Here is a 23,740-nt window from a genome sequence, read left to right as displayed (position 1 = left end):
TGCGATGCGCACCGGGGCTCCCGCCCCTCCTCCCTGCTGGGGGAGTGGGCGGTTCCCCCGCTGCGCATCGATGTCACGCATCCGGCGTCACGTGGCTGATGTCATCACGTGGGCGCCGTGTATTTATCTGACGCCTTCCTGGGAGGGAGCTGGCGTTTGGCGTCGCTCGCTGGGGGGCTGACTCCCCCGGGGACAGGGTTGTCCCCTCCCTCCCTACCTGGATTGTCAGCGTGACGTTGGCGGCATCGTGTGGCCGCGGTGAGGCACTAATTAATTTTTGGCACAAGATCATCGGACACCACTAGTATGGTGACTGTTTTCTCTGACAGCCCTAGACACTTCAGATGGCAATGAGCATTATGCCCAACACTTCCAGGTATTGTTTTTTAGCACATTTTTTTTGTGGTTTTTGTTTTCAACATTCCCTTGCTTTGTTTTTGTTGTTTACCCAGTTTATATCTATATTCTATCAACGATCCTATTCATCTTCACACGATGGAGTTCACCATTGTTGGAGCATTTCCATTGCTCTTAACATGTTTTCACCATCTTACATCCCCTAAACTTGTGCCGCACTTTTGTTTAAGTCCACTCACCTCACATCCCAGTCACTCTAGACACCCCATTCCATCACACTTACACTCACATATTTAAGTATTCATCGTAGGGTGATGATCACTTTTGGTTTATATTTATGGTACACAGCCTCATCGCGATACCGCACGCTCTGTCTGCCTCAGCTCCCGTATCGGTTGACACTCCCGGCTACCTCCGTTGTCCGTGGCTGCGCCTCTTGCCATTTCATGACCCGTGAGTATGGGTACTCGTTCTGGATACATTGTTTCTGTTCCCTCCATTTTTTTCTCATTTATTATACAAACCTGACTAACTGTCGGCACACCATTTCTTGTCCCACAGATATTCATCACATTATCAGCTCCTGATGAGTGGCAATATAGCCACGAAACGCGTAGAGCTTCAAATATTACGAATTACATTTAAACATGCAGTTTTACTAGACTCTGGAATGTTTTTACTTAATTCTATTGATTTTTACTGTGTGCAATATGCCTATATATAAGGCCAATGCTTTTGATGTACGAACTGTGGGATTGATGTTTTTGATGTACAATACTTCAATATATTTACTATTTATGATGGATCATGGATCATACAATGTGTATCTTTGTGCCCTATGCTATACATTTAATATATAAGTTAATAAAGTTATATTATTGATTTTTGTTGCTCTTCTGTTTTTTGCTTCCAAAATCGCATGCTTTGTCAAAGTCCCAACCTTTTCTTTTTACCGTGCCAATAGGGATGGAGGCTTTTCGGCCTCATTTAAAGTCCCAACATTTTTCTTGTAGTCTATATGACCCAGGGATGGAAGCATGCGATTTTTGGTGCAGCTCTTTAGCCAAACACATATAATTTAATGTGCTAGGCGTTTTTCTCCCTCTTTTTCCCTGCCCCCGTAAAACTGGAATGGGACTTGGGATAGGCCATTGGAGCACTTTGGCATGATACCTTCGCGCCAGATCTAGCTCCTTCTACTGCAACATTGCAGGGTATGGTCATGATTAAATTCTTCTTATGATAAATGCAGGTGCAACATTATATCTTTTTTATTATACTCTGCTTAAATTGGGTCTGCTGTGGTGTGGGGCGCGGGCTCTACGGCTTTGCTTCCGTGGCTGGTGTTTTTCTTCTGATTATGGGAGCTGCGATGCGCACCGGGGCTCCCGCCCCTCCTCCCTGCTGGGGGAGTGGGCGGTTCCCCCGCTGCGCATCGACGTCACGCATCCGGCGTCACGTGGCTGATGTCATCACGTGGGCGCCGTGTATTTATCTGACGCCTTCCTGGGAGGGAGCTGGCGTTTGGCGTCGCTCGCTGGGGGGCTGACTCCCCCGGGGACAGGGTTGTCCCCTCCCTCCCTACCTGGATTGTCAGCGTGACGTTGGCGGCATCGTGTGGCCGCGGTGAGGCACTAATTAATTTTTGGCACAAGATCATCGGACACCACTAGTATGGTGACTGTTTTCTCTGACAGCCCTAGACACTTCAGATGGCAATGAGCATTATGCCCAACACTTCCAGGTATTGTTTTTTAGCACATTTTTTTTGTGGTTTTTGTTTTCAACATTCCCTTGCTTTGTTTTTGTTGTTTACCCAGTTTATATCTATATTCTATCAACGATCCTATTCATCTTCACACGATGGAGTTCACCATTGTTGGAGCATTTCCATTGCTCTTAACATGTTTTCACCATCTTACATCCCCTAAACTTGTGCCGCACTTTTGTTTAAGTCCACTCACCTCACATCCCAGTCACTCTAGACACCCCATTCCATCACACTTACACTCACATATTTAAGTATTCATCGTAGGGTGATGATCACTTTTGGTTTATATTTATGGTACACAGCCTCATCGCGATACCGCACGCTCTGTCTGCCTCAGCTCCCGTATCGGTTGACACTCCCGGCTACCTCCGTTGTCCGTGGCTGCGCCTCTTGCCATTTCATGACCCGTGAGTATGGGTACTCGTTCTGGATACATTGTTTCTGTTCCCTCCATTTTTTTCTCATTTATTATACAAACCTGACTAACTGTCGGCACACCATTTCTTGTCCCACAGATATTCATCACATTATCAGCTCCTGATGAGTGGCAATATAGCCACGAAACGCGTAGAGCTTCAAATATTACGAATTACATTTAAACATGCAGTTTTACTAGACTCTGGAATGTTTTTACTTAATTCTATTGATTTTTACTGTGTGCAATATGCCTATATATAAGGCCAATGCTTTTGATGTACGAACTGTGGGATTGATGTTTTTGATGTACAATACTTCAATATATTTACTATTTATGATGGATCATGGATCATACAATGTGTATCTTTGTGCCCTATGCTATACATTTAATATATAAGTTAATAAAGTTATATTATTGATTTTTGTTGCTCTTCTGTTTTTTGCTTCCAAAATCGCATGCTTTGTCAAAGTCCCAACCTTTTCTTTTTACCGTGCCAATAGGGATGGAGGCTTTTCGGCCTCATTTAAAGTCCCAACATTTTTCTTGTAGTCTATATGACCCAGGGATGGAAGCATGCGATTTTTGGTGCAGCTCTTTAGCCAAACACATATAATTTAATGTGCTAGGCGTTTTTCTCCCTCTTTTTCCCTGCCCCCGTAAAACTGGAATGGGACTTGGGATAGGCCATTGGAGCACTTTGGCATGATACCTTCGCGCCAGATCTAGCTCCTTCTACTGCAACATTGCAGGGTATGGTCATGATTAAATTCTTCTTATGATAAATGCAGGTGCAACATTATATCTTTTTTATTATACTCTGCTTAAATTGGGTCTGCTGTGGTGTGGGGCGCGGGCTCTACGGCTTTGCTTCCGTGGCTGGTGTTTTTCTTCTGATTATGGGAGCTGCGATGCGCACCGGGGCTCCCGCCCCTCCTCCCTGCTGGGGGAGTGGGCGGTTCCCCCGCTGCGCATCGACGTCACGCATCCGGCGTCACGTGGCTGATGTCATCACGTGGGCGCCGTGTATTTATCTGACGCCTTCCTGGGAGGGAGCTGGCGTTTGGCGTCGCTCGCTGGGGGGCTGACTCCCCCGGGGACAGGGTTGTCCCCTCCCTCCCTACCTGGATTGTCAGCGTGACGTTGGCGGCATCGTGTGGCCGCGGTGAGGCACTAATTAATTTTTGGCACAAGATCATCGGACACCACTAGTATGGTGACTGTTTTCTCTGACAGCCCTAGACACTTCAGATGGCAATGAGCATTATGCCCAACACTTCCAGGTATTGTTTTTTAGCACATTTTTTTTGTGGTTTTTGTTTTCAACATTCCCTTGCTTTGTTTTTGTTGTTTACCCAGTTTATATCTATATTCTATCAACGATCCTATTCATCTTCACACGATGGAGTTCACCATTGTTGGAGCATTTCCATTGCTCTTAACATGTTTTCACCATCTTACATCCCCTAAACTTGTGCCGCACTTTTGTTTAAGTCCACTCACCTCACATCCCAGTCACTCTAGACACCCCATTCCATCACACTTACACTCACATATTTAAGTATTCATCGTAGGGTGATGATCACTTTTGGTTTATATTTATGGTACACAGCCTCATCGCGATACCGCACGCTCTGTCTGCCTCAGCTCCCGTATCGGTTGACACTCCCGGCTACCTCCGTTGTCCGTGGCTGCGCCTCTTGCCATTTCATGACCCGTGAGTATGGGTACTCGTTCTGGATACATTGTTTCTGTTCCCTCCATTTTTTTCTCATTTATTATACAAACCTGACTAACTGTCGGCACACCATTTCTTGTCCCACAGATATTCATCACATTATCAGCTCCTGATGAGTGGCAATATAGCCACGAAACGCGTAGAGCTTCAAATATTACGAATTACATTTAAACATGCAGTTTTACTAGACTCTGGAATGTTTTTACTTAATTCTATTGATTTTTACTGTGTGCAATATGCCTATATATAAGGCCAATGCTTTTGATGTACGAACTGTGGGATTGATGTTTTTGATGTACAATACTTCAATATATTTACTATTTATGATGGATCATGGATCATACAATGTGTATCTTTGTGCCCTATGCTATACATTTAATATATAAGTTAATAAAGTTATATTATTGATTTTTGTTGCTCTTCTGTTTTTTGCTTCCAAAATCGCATGCTTTGTCAAAGTCCCAACCTTTTCTTTTTACCGTGCCAATAGGGATGGAGGCTTTTCGGCCTCATTTAAAGTCCCAACATTTTTCTTGTAGTCTATATGACCCAGGGATGGAAGCATGCGATTTTTGGTGCAGCTCTTTAGCCAAACACATATAATTTAATGTGCTAGGCGTTTTTCTCCCTCTTTTTCCCTGCCCCCGTAAAACTGGAATGGGACTTGGGATAGGCCATTGGAGCACTTTGGCATGATACCTTCGCGCCAGATCTAGCTCCTTCTACTGCAACATTGCAGGGTATGGTCATGATTAAATTCTTCTTATGATAAATGCAGGTGCAACATTATATCTTTTTTATTATACTCTGCTTAAATTGGGTCTGCTGTGGTGTGGGGCGCGGGCTCTACGGCTTTGCTTCCGTGGCTGGTGTTTTTCTTCTGATTATGGGAGCTGCGATGCGCACCGGGGCTCCCGCCCCTCCTCCCTGCTGGGGGAGTGGGCGGTTCCCCCGCTGCGCATCGACGTCACGCATCCGGCGTCACGTGGCTGATGTCATCACGTGGGCGCCGTGTATTTATCTGACGCCTTCCTGGGAGGGAGCTGGCGTTTGGCGTCGCTCGCTGGGGGGCTGACTCCCCCGGGGACAGGGTTGTCCCCTCCCTCCCTACCTGGATTGTCAGCGTGACGTTGGCGGCATCGTGTGGCCGCGGTGAGGCACTAATTAATTTTTGGCACAAGATCATCGGACACCACTAGTATGGTGACTGTTTTCTCTGACAGCCCTAGACACTTCAGATGGCAATGAGCATTATGCCCAACACTTCCAGGTATTGTTTTTTAGCACATTTTTTTTGTGGTTTTTGTTTTCAACATTCCCTTGCTTTGTTTTTGTTGTTTACCCAGTTTATATCTATATTCTATCAACGATCCTATTCATCTTCACACGATGGAGTTCACCATTGTTGGAGCATTTCCATTGCTCTTAACATGTTTTCACCATCTTACATCCCCTAAACTTGTGCCGCACTTTTGTTTAAGTCCACTCACCTCACATCCCAGTCACTCTAGACACCCCATTCCATCACACTTACACTCACATATTTAAGTATTCATCGTAGGGTGATGATCACTTTTGGTTTATATTTATGGTACACAGCCTCATCGCGATACCGCACGCTCTGTCTGCCTCAGCTCCCGTATCGGTTGACACTCCCGGCTACCTCCGTTGTCCGTGGCTGCGCCTCTTGCCATTTCATGACCCGTGAGTATGGGTACTCGTTCTGGATACATTGTTTCTGTTCCCTCCATTTTTTTCTCATTTATTATACAAACCTGACTAACTGTCGGCACACCATTTCTTGTCCCACAGATATTCATCACATTATCAGCTCCTGATGAGTGGCAATATAGCCACGAAACGCGTAGAGCTTCAAATATTACGAATTACATTTAAACATGCAGTTTTACTAGACTCTGGAATGTTTTTACTTAATTCTATTGATTTTTACTGTGTGCAATATGCCTATATATAAGGCCAATGCTTTTGATGTACGAACTGTGGGATTGATGTTTTTGATGTACAATACTTCAATATATTTACTATTTATGATGGATCATGGATCATACAATGTGTATCTTTGTGCCCTATGCTATACATTTAATATATAAGTTAATAAAGTTATATTATTGATTTTTGTTGCTCTTCTGTTTTTTGCTTCCAAAATCGCATGCTTTGTCAAAGTCCCAACCTTTTCTTTTTACCGAGAGAAAGAATTATTCCAGCAATTATTGCTATCCTATATCTATACCGCTATACAAGTGAATTTCATTTTTTTATGGAGAATAAAATTGGAGGCCAAGGTGTTTGGGAAACTCCAAAGCAATTGGTGGCAGAGGCTGGGAAATCTCACTGCTAGAGTTCACATGATGTTAAATGACAGGGTAACCGTATTGCACTAGACTGAGTTTATAAATGAACTGTCCCATTTGGTAGGAATCACCTTTAACACTAGGTTCACACCTGTGTATCAGCTGAGGCTCACGTTAGGGTAGGCCGGCTACCCCATTTGTTTGAATGGGCTGTTGTACCTGTGGAAAACACAGGAAAAAGGTCCTTGCACTTTTTATAAAACACAGCCGCCACGCTCTGTGTTTTCAGATGCATGTGGGTGCCATTAGGAATGAATGGCAGCCCTGCACGTCTACAAAAGAGGCTGCAGGCAGTTGCAGCTACCAAATAGGTGAGATTTACATGATATCCTACACCCCCAACCACCCACAACCTAGCCTTGAACAGAAAGATGGGTAAATAGAGCAATTGCCAATAGAGCTCTTTGATAACTTCATACAACAGATGGATAAAACAAATTCATATATATATATATATATATATATATATATATATATATATATATATATATATATATATATATATACTGTATGGCTCAAAATTTCAAGTCCTGAGCTACTAGCCAGGCCTTAAGAGTTACTCGCCACCAGTTGCCCCACCCAACCCCTACCCTGCCCCACCCTTAAACACACCCTCATAAATTATCTCATGAAATGACACTGTTAATTGATTTATGCAGAATTAAGTTACAAAAATAAATATTAACAACTTAATCAGTCCATCAGTGCAGCCTCATCAGTACCACATATCCGTGCAGCTTATCAGTGCCCATTAGTGTCAGCTCATCAGTGCCCATCAGTGCAGTCTCATCAGTGCCCATCAATGCAGCCTCCCCAGTGCCCATCAATGCAGCCTGAATAGTGGCCATCAATGCAGCCTCACCAGTGGAAATGAATGCGCCTCACCAGTGGCTATCAATGCAGCCTCACCAGTGCCCATCAGTGCAGCCTCACCAGTGCCCATCGGTGGAGCCTCGCCAGTGCTCATCAGTGCAGCCTCACCAGTGCTCATCAATGCAGCTTCATCAGTGCCCATAAATTCAGCCTGATCAATGCAACCAGATCAGTGCCCATCAGTGCAGCCTCAACAGTGCCCATCAATGCAGCCTGATCAGTGCCCATCAATGCAGCCCAATCAGTGCCCATCAATGCAGCCCGACCAGTGCCCATTAATGCAGCCTCAATGCAATGCAGTGGAATTGGAGGCATAGGTATAGGGGGAGGGGGGGGTTGATGTGGAATTGGAGGCATAAGTATGATTCAGATCTGTGTCTCCAATTAACCCCCCTTTCCTCTCAGCACACATCTTGTTAAATTCCACATTCAACGCCTCCAACCTCCTCAAGCACATGTGCTGCTTTCAATCACAGCACACTGACCTTTCTCCTGCAGCCAAGGGGTCAGGCATTGTGTAAAGACTGAGGGCGGGGATGAGCTGCATGAGGGAGGTGCAAAACGGAGGTCCCAGTCGGCGGACTGCTCTACTGAAATTCCCCTCGCTGTGAGCCTGTGCGGGGGGGGAGCAGGGATGAGCGGCAAGAGGGAGGTGGAGAGGGGCAGTCCCAAGCGACTGTGCAGTTTCTATTGAAATGCCCGCGCTGTGAGCCTGTGTGCGGCGGGGGGCACTGTCTATACATTCCTGGGACAGCACAGCCCTGTCCATACTCGCACTCCTCATGATTTCACTCACCAAATGTGAGCAATCGAGTTGAAATTTTGAGGGCTGTATATATATATATATATATATATATATATATATATATATATATATATATATAGATAGATATAGATCTATATCTATAGATATATAGAGATCAGCCACAATTTTATGACCACTGACAGGTTAAGTCGAGAACATTGACTATCTGGTTTAAATGGCTTCAGAAAGTTGGTGGGATATTTTAGCAAATAAACATGTTGTCTCTGAAGTTTTAAACTCTTAAAAGCAGAAAAAAATGGGCACCACAGATTACAGTTTGTTGTGTATGGGGCACATGAGCATCAGAACTTGACCATGGAGCAATAGAAAAAGGTGACCTGATCTAATGAATTACATTTTCTTTTACATCATGTGAGGTGCATGAGCATCACTTACCTGGGGAAGAGATGGCACCAGGATGCAGTATGGGAAGAAGGCCAGCCGGCAGAGGCATGTGATACTTTGGGTAATGTTCTGCTGGGAAACCTTGGGTCCTGCCATTCATGTGGATGTTATTTGATACGTTCCCCCCATACCACCTACCTAAACATTGTTACTGACCAAGTATACCCCTCATGAAAACAGTATTCCTTGATGGCAGTGGTTTCTTTCAGCAGGATATGCCATGCCACACTGCAAAAATGTGGAGCAACATGTTGAGGAACACAAATGAGTTTGAGATGTTGACTTGGCTTCCACATTCTCCAGATCTCAATCTATCAAACATCTGTGGGATGTGCTGGAAAAACACCTCAAACTTAGTGTCCATGCCTTGACGGATCAGGGCTGTTTTGGTGTCAAAAAAGGAGGCCTAATCAATATTTGTTGGGTGATCATAAAGTTATTGCTAATCAGTAAATGTATTTATCATATCTGTGTAATGCAAAACTGCAATTGTTTGTATTGAATTACTTTGCTTCCCTTGAGTTACAACATTTGGGTGTTTTTTGTTCTTCAGGTAACAGCTTAGTTACATTGCTGTGTCATTTATTTAACGTTCACGGGCTTATCCATCATTTCCAGCTTGACATGGTGAAGTTGCACAGATTTCTTGGTAAGCCTACGTCTAATTATATAAATGCTGTTTACTAGGTACCTGTATAAAACAAAGTATATCCTTCTTATTAATTCAGCTGGGTTTTGAAGATGATGTTATAGAAGAAACGTAGACATTGGAAGCTAGGAAGAAATACCAGTCCCATACCAGTCCCATTTTTTTGTAGCATGCACTATTTTAAGGTCTACAATAAAAAATACAGCCATATGTTGCTCTCTGCTATTGTGTAGCTACTCTTGCTATGTCGGTTGAATTTAGTCCCACTAATATAAAGAAATGAACAATATCAAGTCTGCTAACTGAGCTGCTGAGCGGGAGAGGTATGAAGCTGTAAAGAATATATTCAAATTAGCTTGTGGGGAAACTGATTTAACCAACTACCAACCTAAAACACTTAGTGTAAATAGATTTAGTAACATAATTAGTAATGACCACTTTGTTCTGCATACAATAAAGTGATATCTGTTATGGCCAAAAGACAGGACATGGAAATGCCAGAAGGGAGTGTTTAAACAGCAACATCTAGCACAAATAGAGACTAACCAATGGTCTGACAGTGATATCTAGCAAACACTGCAGCTGTGCTAAAGACAGAATTCTTATTCAGTTTACATATATATTAGTTCTCTATAATCCATCACAGCCAAGCATAGCCCTATTTTATCAAATTTGGTCTGCTTCCAAAAGCCTGTGCTATGTAACTTCCTCCCTCTCTGCTTGCCACATCATCAGTCATATGCAAGCATCCAAAGAAGGCTATAATCTAATTGGTGACAGCCAAAAACATACTGACATTTTGATATATTAGACTTTCTATGTATGATAGAAGGGGTTCTGCAGTGGGAATGTCTTGGTGAATCTTGGCAGTCCAGGGTTGCACAGAATCACAGTTTCTCGCTCATCCATTTGAGGGACACAGGAATTTTTAAAATGATTAGGCTGCAGCCTATAGGAGAAATGGACACTGGCAACAGAAAAAAATCCTGCTCACAACAACCATCATGCCCCAGGTTTTGCTGGTATTAGGAGAGTGGACTTGTATTTTTTAGCACCGCTGCTCTCTGTTCATATGAATTTTGTTCTACTATTAACAGCTGCTGGTAGATTTATGCTGGATAAGTTCCAGCGTTTGTAAAGGAAAACAATTAAGAAAAAAAAAAAACATGTTATACTTACAGTGCCTTGAAAAAGTATTCATAATCCTTGAAATTTTCCACATTTTGTCATGTTACAACCAAAAATTTTAATGTATTTTATTTGTATTTTATGTGATAGACCAACACAGAGTGGCACATAATTGTGAAGTTGAAGGAAAATGATAAATGGTTTTCCAAATGTTTTACAAATAAATATCTGAAAAGTGTGGCGTGCATTTGTATTCAGCCCCCCTGAGTCAATGCTTTGTAGAACCACCTTTGGCTACAATTACAGCTACAAGTCTTTTTGGGGATGTCTCTACCAGCTTTGCACATCTAGAGAGTGAAATTGTTGCTCATTCTTCTTTGTAAAAAAGCTCAAGCTCTGTCAGATTGGATGGAGAGCGTCTGTGAACAGCAATTTTCAAGTCTTGCCACAGATTCTTATTTGGATTTAGGTCTAGACTTTGACTGGCCATTCTAACACATGAATATGCTTTGATCTAAACCATTCCATTGTAGCTCTGGCTGTATGTTTAGTGTCATTGTCCTGCTGGAAGGTGAACCTCCACCCCAGTCTCAAATCTTTTGCAGACTTTAACAATTTTTTTCCAAGATTGCCCTGTATTTGGCTCCATCCATCTTCCCATCAACTCTGATCAGCTTCCCTGTGCCTGCTGAAGAAAAGAATCCCCACAACTTGATACTGCCACCACCATGTTTCACAGTGGGCATAGTGTGTTCAGGGTGATGTGCAGTGTTAGTTTTCCACCACATACAGCGTTTTGCTTTTGGGCCAAATGTTCAATTTTAGTCTCATCTGACCAAAGCACCTTCTTCCACATGTTTGCTGTGTCCCCCACATGGCTTCTCGCAAACAGGACTTTGTAATGGCTTTCTTTTAATAATGGCTTTCTTCTTGCCACTATTCCATAAAGGCCAGATTTCTGGAGTTAATAGTTGTCATGTGGATAGATTCTCCCACCTGAGCTGTGGATCTCTACAGCTCCTCCAGAGTTACCATGGGCCTCTCGGCTGCTTCCCTGGTTAATGCTCTACTTGCCCGGCCTGTCAGTTTAGGTGGACAGCCATGTCTTGGTAGGTTTGCAGTTGTGCCATACTCTTTCCATTTTAAGATGATAGATTGAACAGTGCTTCGTGAGATGTTCAACACTTGAGTTTATTTTTTTAAAACCTAACCCTGCTTTAAACATCTCCACAACTTTTTCCCTGACCTGTCTGGTGTGTTCCTTGGCCTTCATGGTGCTGTTTGTTCACTGAGGTTCTCTAACAAATCTCTGAGGGTTTCACAGAACAGCTGTATGTATGCTGAGTTTAAATTACACACAGATGGACTCTATTTACTAATTAGGTGACTTCTGAAGGCAATCAGTTCCACTAGATTTTAGTGAGGGACATTAGAGAAAAGAGGGCTTAATACAAATGCACGCCATAATTTTCAGATATTTATTTGTAAAAAAATTCTGAAAACCATTTATCATTTTCCTTCCACTTCACAATTATGTGCCACTTTGTGTCAGTATATGACATAAAATCCCAATAAAATACATTTATGTTTTTGGTTGTAACGTGATAAAATGTGGAAAATGTCAAGGGGTATGAATACTTTTTCAAGGTGCTGTACCTGCTCTGTGCAGTGGTTTTGCACAGAGCAGTCCCGATCCTCATCTTCTCTCTGGGTTCCTCCCCCTTGCCAAAAGCCCCATAGCAAGCTGCTTTCATTTTAAATCCATGTCTGTAGTGCATGTTCAAACCTCCCGAGGACAATCCTGCCTCTCCACCCCTCCTCCCTTCCTCTGTAGTAATAGGAGAGCCGGCGGGCCTCTAGATGACGTCAGAGAGAATATTGCAGTGTGGAACGGAGCTGTGTCCAGGCATTAAGAGGATCTCAGAGAGACAATGCTGGATCCACTGGAAGGGTGAGTATCTGAAATGTGCAGATACCATGATTAGGTAAGCAGGGCCTAAAAAAAAATGGGAAGGTCGGACAGAGTTCCTCTTTAATACCATAAATAATAACATGTTATGAGATTTTTACTCCAGGAGTATATAATGAGTTTGGAAAAAAACATAAAAATGGGAAGGTCGGACAGAGTTCCTCTTTAATACCATAAATAATAACATGTTATTGGATTTTTACTCCAGGAGTATATAATGAGTTTGGAAATTCTAGAAAAGGAATTAGATAATGCATTACTATTGAACTAAACCTGTTAGCCCTTGTACACACGGTCGGAGAATCCGTCGGAATGTGTCCTATCGGACCGTGTCGTCGGATAATCCGACTGTGTGTGGTATTACTTCGGACTGATTCCATCGGAATATCCGTCGGACCCAATTTTCCAACATGTTGGAAATATTTCCCGACCAACTGGGCCGATCGGACATACTCCGATCATGTGTAGAGAATTTTGATCGGACCAAGTGCCACGAATGCTCAGATCAAATTCCTACATCAAAGCTATTGGCTACTAGCCTGAATGTAGTCCCATCGTAACGAAATTACGTCATCACATTCTAAAAGATCGGATTTTTCGCCAACTTTGTCCGACCGTGTGTATGCAACAGTTTCGGACAAGATCCGACGGACAAAATCCGATGGGCAAAATCCGACGGATTTGGTTGTGGAAATCTCAGACGGTGTGTACAGGGGCTTAGATTTTAGTCTACTGAAATGTACTGGAGATTTTAGTCAAGTAAAATACAACTAAGACTAAAACAATTCAGATTACTAAAATATGAGTAAAACTAAAATGGCCTTTTAGTCAAAACACTATGACTAAAACAAAATCAAAATTTGAGGTCCAAATTAACACTGTCTTAGAGTTCATTGAGAGACACGGGTGCTTCCCAATGTGTTTATGTTCAAGTTTTCTCTACTACTTTGCAACAAAACGTAGGCATTAAGGTTGCAAGCTGGTCTTTCCTGTGCAGGCCAACAGTGTTTTTGTTTCCAGTGTACTTTTCTCCTGTGGGTGGCTGTATAACACAAAAGTCTAAGATTTCTAAGAATTCCTGTGTTCCTCATTAGATTCCAAGAAAAGGAATTTATGGTGAGCACAAAAACCCTATGTTTCCAATTAAACAGGGTTGTTAGAATTGAAGCCCAGCACTTTTACTATGAACCACAGATGGAAAGAGGAAAGTTTTAAAAGCATTTCTTGTTTAAGATGTTTCCATTTCTTGAAATTACTGTAATTCAGTACTTTGCATGCTTATAAATAGTTCACCAAGTTGTGGCTGTTATCATTTTTAGTCATGGTTCAAGAAGACTACCACAACCAAAACCCATATCACAATGCTGTCCATGCTGCAGATGTCACACAAGCTATGCACTGCTATTTGAAAGAGCCAAAGGTATGGTCAACTTTTCTTCCAGGGTGATATCAATTTTCATTTGTTTACCTAATCCCCAGGATATTTCGCTTGTTTTGTCTTTGTGAAGTTTTCTTTAGCCCGTTAGTGTGGTTTCCACCTTATGAATGCATGTAAACCATTTTTCATTTAAGAATATATTGCTAGAAATCCAGCTTGCTCACAATGAAACGGCACCGCGTTGAAGAGAAAAAAAAAAAGAAGTTTGCATGCAATTTCTATTGAGTACAGTAAAAAGTGTCCTCTGAATTGTGCCTTTCACCATGCCGGGAACTGCTTCAAAACCATTTGTTGGATTTACCTGCAGTTTTAATGCACCATACTGTGAATAGGTCATTGTGAATAGGACATTCTTTCCCAGGAAGAGCACAAAAAGGGAAACATTTGCACTAGGAGATCTCATGGTATCCAGCTAGCTATGTTTATGAATGGGCCGTTCATTATAAAACTCTGGCAAAAGCAAATTATATAGTAACTGTAATATGTTAAACATTATTTTGATTTTTACAAAAGAGATAAATGAATTGTCCCTGGCAAAATCTTCCAGTTTAGACCCCTTTCACACTGGGGTGTTTTTTCAGGCGCTTTCGCGTTAAAAAAAAAGTGCCTGTAAAGCGCTCGAAAGAAGCCTCATCTGCAATCCCAGTGTGAAAGGCCAAGTTCTTTAAGAGCACTTTCACAATGTCGGCGCCCGAAAAACGCTCGTAAAGCGCTGCTTAAACTAGCCACGCTTTACCAGCGTTTTTTCGAGCGCTATTGGGGTGCTTTTAACCCCTGCTAGTGGCCAAATAAAGGGTTAAAAGCGCTCACAAAGCGCTGCTGCCTAAATCGCTTTGCAGGCGCTTTTCAGGGGTTTTACAGGCGCTTACGATTGATTTCAATGGGAAGGGGAGCTTTAGGAGCGGTGTATTCACCGCTCCAAAAACACTGCAAAGAAGCTGCTTGCAGGAATTTTTTTGACGCCCTGTTAGCGCAGCACCTCAGTGTGAAAGCACTCGGGCTTTCAGATTGGGATTGCAGTTGCGGCTTCTTTCAGGCGCTTTTTTTAACGCTAAAGCGCCTGGAAAACACCATAGTGTGAAAGGGATCTCAGTGTGAAAGCACTCGGGCTTTCACATTGGGATTGCAGATAAGGGCTTCTTTCAGGTGCTTTACAGGTGCTTTTTTTAACGCTAAAGCGCCTGAAAAACGCTTGAAAAATGCCCAGTGTGAAAGGGGTCTAATGTCATGATAATGACAATGTCTGTAGGGGTGTGCATCAAGAATCTAAGTTAAGTGCATTAGGAGGCTTCCAGGGACGCTTGCTTATTTTAGGGGGTGCTGGGAGTCATTACAAATACAGCAGTCTAATGGGTCTAAGAAAACTGCTTCTTTAGAATGAAATACTGGGAGAACTATCTAGCCTACAATGAAGCAAACCATGTCTCTTTAAAGTATGTCAAACTTTTTTGTGTTTTGGATAGAGCTGAGATGGGTAGAACCAGGGGTTTTACTTGGATTGTAAAAGACCTTGGGCACCTTCGCCCACCTTATGGAAAGTATTGATGTAGCCCTGCTGTGAACCATGGGTGTGGCCAAACTGCATTAACAGTGGGAGGAGCCTAAAGGAGCATGAATAAATAAAACTGCCTGTATGCACGGCACACATATGCCACAGTCCTTTTACCTTTCAGACATGTAAAAACCTCAGCATAATTATTTAAAAAAACTCTTCCACTACTACTTTTTTTGAACACTGAAAATAGACAGAGAGCAAACATTTTGTCTGCTCCTGAGAACTTTATTATAGTAAACATGGACTGTTTGGTAACCAGCAACTGTTGAAACAATGAACACTTTGGTCAAAGTCTGTAATGCACAGATTGCAGGTGTGTGTAATGCACAGTGTGCAGGGGTGTGTAATTCACAGATTGTAGAATTCAGGGGTGTGAAATGCACAGAGTACAGGCATTAGAGGTATGTAAAACACACAGTGTAGGGGTCAGAAGTCTGTAATGCACAGATTGCAGGGGTCAAGAGTCTAATGCACAGATTTCAGGGTTGTGTAATGCACAGAGTGTTGGGGTCAGGGGTGTGTAACTCACAGATTGTAGGATTCAGGGGTGTGAAATGCACAGAGTGCAGGTATCAGAGGTATGTAAAACACAGAGTGTAGGAGTCAGGAGTTTGTAATGCACAGAATGCAGGGGTCAGGGTATGTAATGCATGGAGTGAAGGGGTCAGGACTAATGCAGGCCATACACGGTCGAATTTCGAACAAATTTTCTTTTCAAAATCAAAAAATTAATTTTTTTTGTGATCCGATGATGCCACCATTGATTTTCGAAATTCGGCCGACCAAGCCTTCAATTTCACCTCATGTTGTTACAGAAAATAATTTTCTTGTCTGGGAATCTTCTTTTCTCTCCGTAAATTTTCGTTTATCTCCGTACATTTTCTTTTCTTATTATGTTTCTCGCACGATTCTCCCATCATTGATTAGAAAATCGTTTGTTTTTCTAAAAATTTCCAACATGTCCGATTCCTCAAATTTTATTTCCGCACGAAAATCGGCTGTTGCTGCAGCCCACTAATGGTGCGAAATTCATACGAAAATTCTTAGATACGATTTTCGAAAGAAAATTCTTTCGAAATTCGAACCGTGTATGGCCGGCATAAGTAACACACAGAGTTCAGGGACACATAACATACAAACTGCACAGGGGTCAGAAGTGTTTAACGCACAGTGTGCAAGCTTCAGAAGTGTATAAAACACAGAGTTCAGGCATTGGGTCTAAATGTCCCCTTCCAACACAAATCTTTGCCCCTCAAGCCTAAATCCCCTCTCCTAACTCAAATCCTCCTCAACCAAGCCCCTATCCCCCTTTCTAACACAAATCGTGACCCTCCTAGCCCAAAATTCTAATTACCAACACAAATCTATGCCCTACCTCCAAGACCAAAATCTCCATCCCAGCACAAATCTTCACTATCCCCCCCAGCACGTATCTCCTCTCTAGTACAAATTGACCCTCCCAAGCCTAATAAATCCCCCTCCCCCTTTTCTCCCTGAACATAAAAGACCTTAGATGCAGTTCGGTGAGTGAGGGAAGTCCCAGGCTCCTCCTCATCTTGGTAACTAGTCAGAGTCAAGGAACATCCTAGATAAGCTTCCCCTGGCTGTGTACTACTCTCAGCAGCCCAGCAAGAACACATGCCAGATGTTGCAGTGGTTGGTGTTCTCAACGTAGGGATCAGTGGCACCCAGCAAGAGATGCAGGGCTTGTGCCTCAGGTGCCCAGCACTAGCAATATCCATTATCCACCGTTAGAGCCCGTCTTTTTTTTGTGGGGGGGTTCTGAATGGCTCTCCCTTCATTTTCTATCCTGGAGACACAACAGGATGTGGGAGAAAAATGACCAAAGTGCAGATGAAATCTCCTCTTAAACAGCTGCAACTGTAACAAGAGTCTCCATGGGAAGATTTCCCCTCACCTCCTGTTCTGGTGACAATATTTTTGGATTTCCTATCACTGTCTCTCTGACAATGACCATCAGGACAAATAAAAAGGGTAATCTACCCAGCAAGGACAAAGCAGCAATAAAAACTTGGCAGAAACTCTAAACCTTCCACACTCCATCCAAAACAAAAAAATGGTTTTAGCTACAATTTATCACCTGATTATTTGAAATTATACATATATTCTCTTTTTCTCTGTTCTCTGTAAAAAAAATAAAGTTCTGCTTGCTTCTCACAGCTTGCTAGCTATCTCACTCCTCTGGATATAATGCTTGGCCTGCTGGCAGCAGCAGCACATGATGTGGATCATCCAGGCGTAAATCAGCCATTTTTGATAAAAACTAAACATCATCTTGCCAGTCTGTACCAGGTGAGAAAAAAACAAGTTTTTTTTTCTGTGTTGAAAATGCGTAACTATAAACCCCCACTTCACTTTATAAATGTGTAGCTCTAGGTTGCTTTTCATATGCTGTGTTATGTTGAAGATAAAATGTAGCCATTTAGAAAATGCCAAATAATTCAGCTTGGATAATGTTTGTTTCAGATAATGTCATCTTTATTGTAATGCTTTACTTTTTACTGGCTTTAAAAAAAATGGACCCTGACTAGGAATTTCACTGTAGGGGGCAGGGATTCTGGAAAACATGCTGCCCTTAATCAGTGATACCCACAACTTGGTATATCAGGAATGTGCAGTCAGGGGAGGCAGGTGAGGCAAAGCCATGAACATAAACAAACAAAAAACAAGGATTGAGCTTTGAGGGTCGTAGCTCGGCGACCTGAAGTCCTACCCCACCACTGGTCAAAATTTGGGGCTCCTGGGACCTATGGTTTCAGAGATACAGGGCTCCTTGTGCAGCCTGTCAGAAGTTACATACAGAACAGCCGGTTTAAATACAAGGTGGCACACTCTGTTTGAAGCAGACTGAGAGGATGAATTCACAGTGCCTCTCACTTCTTATCACTGAGCTCAATGGACAGCATGGAGTCTTGGACCAATGGTAAAGCACCTTTGGAACAAGCTGTCCAATAAAAATGCTGCAGTGGAGGCTGTCCTCTCACTGCAATGTCATAGAAGGGGCATGTGGCTAAAAGACAAAAGCAATGTAAATTAATTATAATTTTTTAATTAATATAAAAAAACACTAAAGTTAGAGAGGAAGTCTAGTGCTAGAATTATTGTTCTCGCTCTAATGATCATGGCATATGTAACCTGTGTGTATCTGGCTCTGATACAAGTCAGTGCCCCACCAGTTACTGACCTCACCGCACGTCCCTGTAATATGTAATATTGCTGTGGAAAAAAGAAAGTGGTGTGTCTGCGGCTGTGCTGTTCTGATTTTTGGGGGCTTCTAGACACAGAGGTCAAGTACTTTATAATATTCATAGACTATCAATAGGGGCTATTGCTAGTGTGTTCAAATGCTTAGATATAGCTTGTTATATTTAAAGTGGTTGAGAACCCTTACATATACCCAGTAAAGCAGCGGGTCTTAGGTGATACACAGAGATTAAACAAATCCTCCTACATAAGTTGTACCTGTTTATTTGCAGCCCTTACTTCTCTACATCTGTTTAAAGTGTTGGATTTTAAAGCTTGTCTAAGAGTTCAGAAAAAGGGGGTGGAGAGTTAAAGTTACATTTTGCAGAGCTCAGTGCTGATTGGAGGGAAGGGATGCACCCCTTTCCCACAGCACACAAGAACAGAGCTGAGGCTGTCAATCAGCTGGGGCTCCCTTTCCTGTCCCCTTTTTTACTCTTGGTGTCAGGAAAACTTGTAAGAAGTGACATACAGATAGCAGAGGAATGAAGCAGCAGACAAAAGTGACAGTGCTTTAATTGAGACAAGTACACACTATAGAGGGATATGCTTTGTTCATATTTCATGTCTGAGGTTTACAACCACATTAACAAAACTTGGTACGGATTACAAGCTGTCTGGCTGTCATACTGACCCCTCTTTTCAGTATTTTGAATCACTGACCATGCACAAGTCTTTAGAAATGGACATCTGACATCTTTTTAAGTGGTTGTAAACCTTCACATATACCCAGTGAAGTGACTGGCCTCAGATCATACACAGAGATGAAACAAATACTTCTACATAAGTTGTATCTGTTTATTTGCGAACCTCTCTCCTCTACATTTATTCAAAGTGTAGAATTTATACATCTTGTCAGAACTATCAGGAAAAAAGAGGCGGTAGCTCAAATTGCACTTTGCAATGCTCAGTGAGGACTGATTAGGGGGAAGGAACACAATCCCTTCAAACGACACACAGGAACAGAGCTGAGGCTGTCAATCAAAAGCGGTGTACTGAAGTTCCCTCCCTGTCACCTTCTTACCTTTTCTTGTGTTAGGAAAACTTGTCAGAAGTGACTCATATTGATAGCAGAGGAACGAAGCAGGAGACAGAAATGAAACTTAGTGCTCTGGATTTAGACAAGTACACACTATAGAAGGATGTGCTTTGTTCATATTTCATGTCTGAGGTTTACAACTACTAACTTTTTTCCAGCTTTGCTGATTTGCATTCTTGTTGTGGGCCAGTGACTTAGAGGAGTTTATTTATAAAAAGTTCACTGAACGAATGTGACACACATTCGCTCGGCTCCAATTAAACTTTTGTGTTGTATAAACATCTCATAAAGTTTAGAGACATCTAATGGTCAGATTTTTTCTTTAATGAGGTATTTCAAAACAAATACTGTATTATGGCCACAAGATGGTGCTTACAAGTACAGTGGAACCTCGAATTGCGAGTAACGCGGTTTATGAGTGTTTTGAGATAGGAGCTGTTTTTAAAAAAAAATTCTGACTTGATTTGCAAGTGTTGTCTCGCAAGAGGAACAGGATTCAAGCCTCTGGATTGTGCAGTACCGCATTTGGCCAGAAGTGTGGGGTGCCAGTGACGCTCGGAGACCTTCTGAGTGGCTCGGAGACACTCTGACACTTTGGGCCCAATTTGGACATTTTCACTTAGGGGTGTACTCACTTTTGTTGCCAGCGGTTCAGACGTTAATGGCTGTGTGTTGAGCTATTTTGAGGGGACAGAAAACTGACACTGTTAGGCCGCGTACACACGCGGGGACTGTTCGCCCAACTTTGTCCATCAAACAGTTTCAGCAAACAGTCCGCTCAAAATTAGCATGGACGGACATGGCCACACACGACGAACGAACAGTTTGCTGAAACCGTGCGCGATGACGTGAACGGCACGTACGACGGGACGAAAAATACGACGTCCTATACACTGCATTATAACTTTCGGCGTGTAAATCCTTTCTGAGCATGCGCGCAACTTTGTTTGACGAACAAGCCTACACACGAGGGGACTGTTCGCTGAAACAAAGTTTCAGCGGCCAGTTTTTCGGAATTTCCGAAAAACCTTGTTCAGCGGACTGTTCGCTGAAACTGTCCGCTGAAAGCCCACACACGGGCGGACTGTCCGCCGAAACACTGTTCAGCGGACAAAGTTGGCCGAACAGTCCCCGCGTGTGTACGCGGCCTTATACAAGCTGTATACTCACTACTTTACATTGTAGCAAAGTGTCATTTCTTCAGTGTTGTCACATGAAAAGATATAACAAAATACGTACAAAAATGTGAGGGGTGTGCTCACTTTTGTGAGATACTGTATAAATGTGGTTTTAATAAATACATAACACTTTATGTTTAGTAGTTTTTAATATGGATTTATTGTGTCTGCTTTCTTCCAGCTTGAAGTTAGGCATATGGTTAGACTTTTTTCACTACTGATGATGGCACAAGAGAGTCGGGCCGATTATTTCGCAGCTAGTGTAAAAATATATTGTACAAGGATGAAAGCACATAGGCAGGGCAACACGTATTTGAAACACTAAATGAAAAGTTTCACAAAGTTAAAGCTGTACTATGAAAACAGATTTGTTTAGAATGGTGATGGCTTAGTGGGTTGCTCTCATTGTGAAATGAATCTCTTGTTTTCCTTATTCAGAACACATCTGTTTTAGAGAACCACCACTGGAGGTCCACTGTTGGTATGCTAAGAGAATCAAGATTATTAGCACATCTGTCAAAGGAAATTACGTAAGTAGTAACTCCAGTGCACCACTTTTATTGTGTGTTATCAGTGTTAAAATTTAAAAACAGTTCATAAAAGGCAGTTGAACACCGTAACACCATAATTACATTGCCTTCTAGTCATTATATGTAGCTTTAGTCCATTACATTATACAACATTGTATTTGTATGTCTGTGTTGATATTTAGGAAAAAAAGATCAATCTGTAGTCCCGTCATAACAAAATAACGTCATCGCGACGGATTTTCCGACAACTTTGTCCGACCGTGTGTATGCAACAGTTTCGGACAAAATCCAATGAATTTGGTTGTCGGAATCTCTGACCGTGTGTACAACGGCTAATACTTTACTTTGACAACGTGGAAGAAGTAAGAAGATAAAGACTTCTGTTTTTTTTTCCCCTGGCATTCCTGGTTCTGGTTCCAGGTCAGGTCAGAAAGTATTGTAGGCGAATAATTGAAAGGAAGGATCAATATTATAGCCATGCAACTATTATCTTTAAAATACATATATACAAAAGCCTGTGATATTCATAACACTGAACTGTGTAAAAATTTGACTAGAACTGGACGAGGATCCGCTTCCCTACGCACCAAAAGGCCACTTAACTAAAACGTAACCTTTATTGTAAATTATAAAAAGTATATAAATTACCATAACAGGTATCTAGTACCTTTAAAAGGAGTTTAACAATTCTGTTGGAAACAACTCTTTTGTACTGTTGATTGTTTTTACAACGTGATGTATATTTTCACCATTGTAAGATGAAAAATTTAATAAAAATCTATTTTGAAAAAAAAAAAAAAAGAAGTTTAGCAAAGACATCTCTCAAAATTCTATCATTAAAAAATGGCTTTGTTTCAAATGACAAGCAGGTTTTTCTTCACTTTTCAGAACACAAAAGAGCAGTGATGGAATCCATAGATGAACAATTAAAAGACCAAAGTATGTTGCAGAGCTGCTCTAACTATTTGATGTTCTTATTTCAGGCAGGATATTGAGCAGCAACTGGGCTCCTTAATATTATCAACAGATATAAATCGCCAGGATGAGTTTCTCGATCGTTTTAGAGCTCACCTTGCCAATGAAGATCTCAGCTTGACGGATGCAGACCACAGGCACTTTATGTTGCAGGTAATAATAGCTGAACCAAAAAAGACATTTAGAAAGTCATTGCTATCTAAAGAGGAGGTCATGCACTAGTTTTATACTTCAAGCCTTGAACTTTCATTCAGTCCTTTGTGTATGATACAAAGGTGAGGAGACCTGCTGTGTTTTTCTAAGGTACCATAAGCTACTTATTAGAAACACACTGTAGATATATACTGTACTCAACTAAAAAATTGTGTAAAGGATCTTGTTTTGTTGCATTCCGAGCTTTTGGATTTAATTGGCTGTACCTATAATATACCATTGCCTTCTCACACTGTACAGTTTAAGAATTATTGCAGCCCATCAGAGATATGAATTTTCCTTCTCTTGCTAAACAAAAAAAAGAAATTCCCTCTTTTGTGTCTTCAGGGGGTTCTAATAGTAAATATGTCTAATTACAAAGTAAAAAGGTTTAGCGTTTTAATGATATATTATGCACCTTGTCTATCATGGTGGCTGAGCAGTCTTTAAAACGTAATCTGTTTTTCATTCAAAACCAGATTGACACATACAGTATTGGCCCATGTATGAATACGAGGCTATAAACAAGGCACGGTGTATGACCACCATTGTAGTAAAGAAAAATTATAGTGTACATTTACTACTACAGTGTAATTATTTGTATAGTTTTCATGTTTTCAGATGCAAACTCTTCCATATTATTCTTATTATATCAGGCAAAGAAGCATTCGATTAACACCTAAACAGAGATATGTGTTTGATTTTCACTTGTACTTCTGTTATTAACAAAGGTTGAGCACAACCACTGTGCATACTGCAGAGTAGGGCTTTTGTATGCAGTTGGCAAATATGGCTGCTTCCAGCCAATAATATAATTATACATTCAAATCAAAGTTTTTTAAAGCATTTTTGCACATTGACCATATTTAGATAATCTCCTTTGCATGATATGTGAACAAATTGTTGAAAGCCAACATTTTGGGTATCCCCATCTGTCTAAGGTTTGGCTATATGCCCATACAGGCCCATCTGCATGTTCCAGATGTTCATTGCTAACCAGCTGTCCAGTTTATATGGGGACAACAGAAACTGTTAAATAATAGCTGCACACAAATGTGTATGTTCATTATACTTCATGATCACATTG

The 23,740-nt window shown here is 41.7% G+C and overlaps 1 protein-coding gene and 1 long non-coding RNA gene across 3 annotated transcripts in view; both read left to right on the top strand.

The window, feature by feature from the left end:
* PDE7B (phosphodiesterase 7B) overlaps nt 1-23,740 on the top strand; it is a 473,856-nt gene that overhangs the window by 433,643 nt on the left and 16,473 nt on the right. For both annotated transcript variants that reach the window (XM_077486808.1, XM_077486807.1), the window contains 5 exons: nt 9,290-9,385; nt 13,802-13,902; nt 17,657-17,788; nt 21,395-21,486; nt 22,470-22,614. In XM_077486808.1, coding sequence (XP_077342934.1) covers nt 9,290-9,385; nt 13,802-13,902; nt 17,657-17,788; nt 21,395-21,486; nt 22,470-22,614 — 566 coding nt within the window. The remainder of the gene's footprint in view (nt 1-9,289; nt 9,386-13,801; nt 13,903-17,656; nt 17,789-21,394; nt 21,487-22,469; nt 22,615-23,740) is intronic.
* LOC143987788 (uncharacterized) lies at nt 150-6,415 on the top strand. Its single transcript, XR_013276703.1, has 2 exons — nt 150-810; nt 919-6,415. It is a non-coding gene; the product is annotated as an uncharacterized LOC143987788 (long non-coding RNA).

This window comes from Lithobates pipiens, unplaced genomic scaffold (assembly GCF_037356315.1).
Source record: "Lithobates pipiens isolate NorthernLeopardFrog02 unplaced genomic scaffold, aLitPip1_a1.2 Scaffold_18, whole genome shotgun sequence".
Taxonomy (NCBI): domain Eukaryota; kingdom Metazoa; phylum Chordata; class Amphibia; order Anura; family Ranidae; genus Lithobates; species Lithobates pipiens.
The sequence above is the reverse complement of the archived record's forward strand: the minus strand, read 5'-3'. Positions and strand labels throughout refer to the sequence as shown.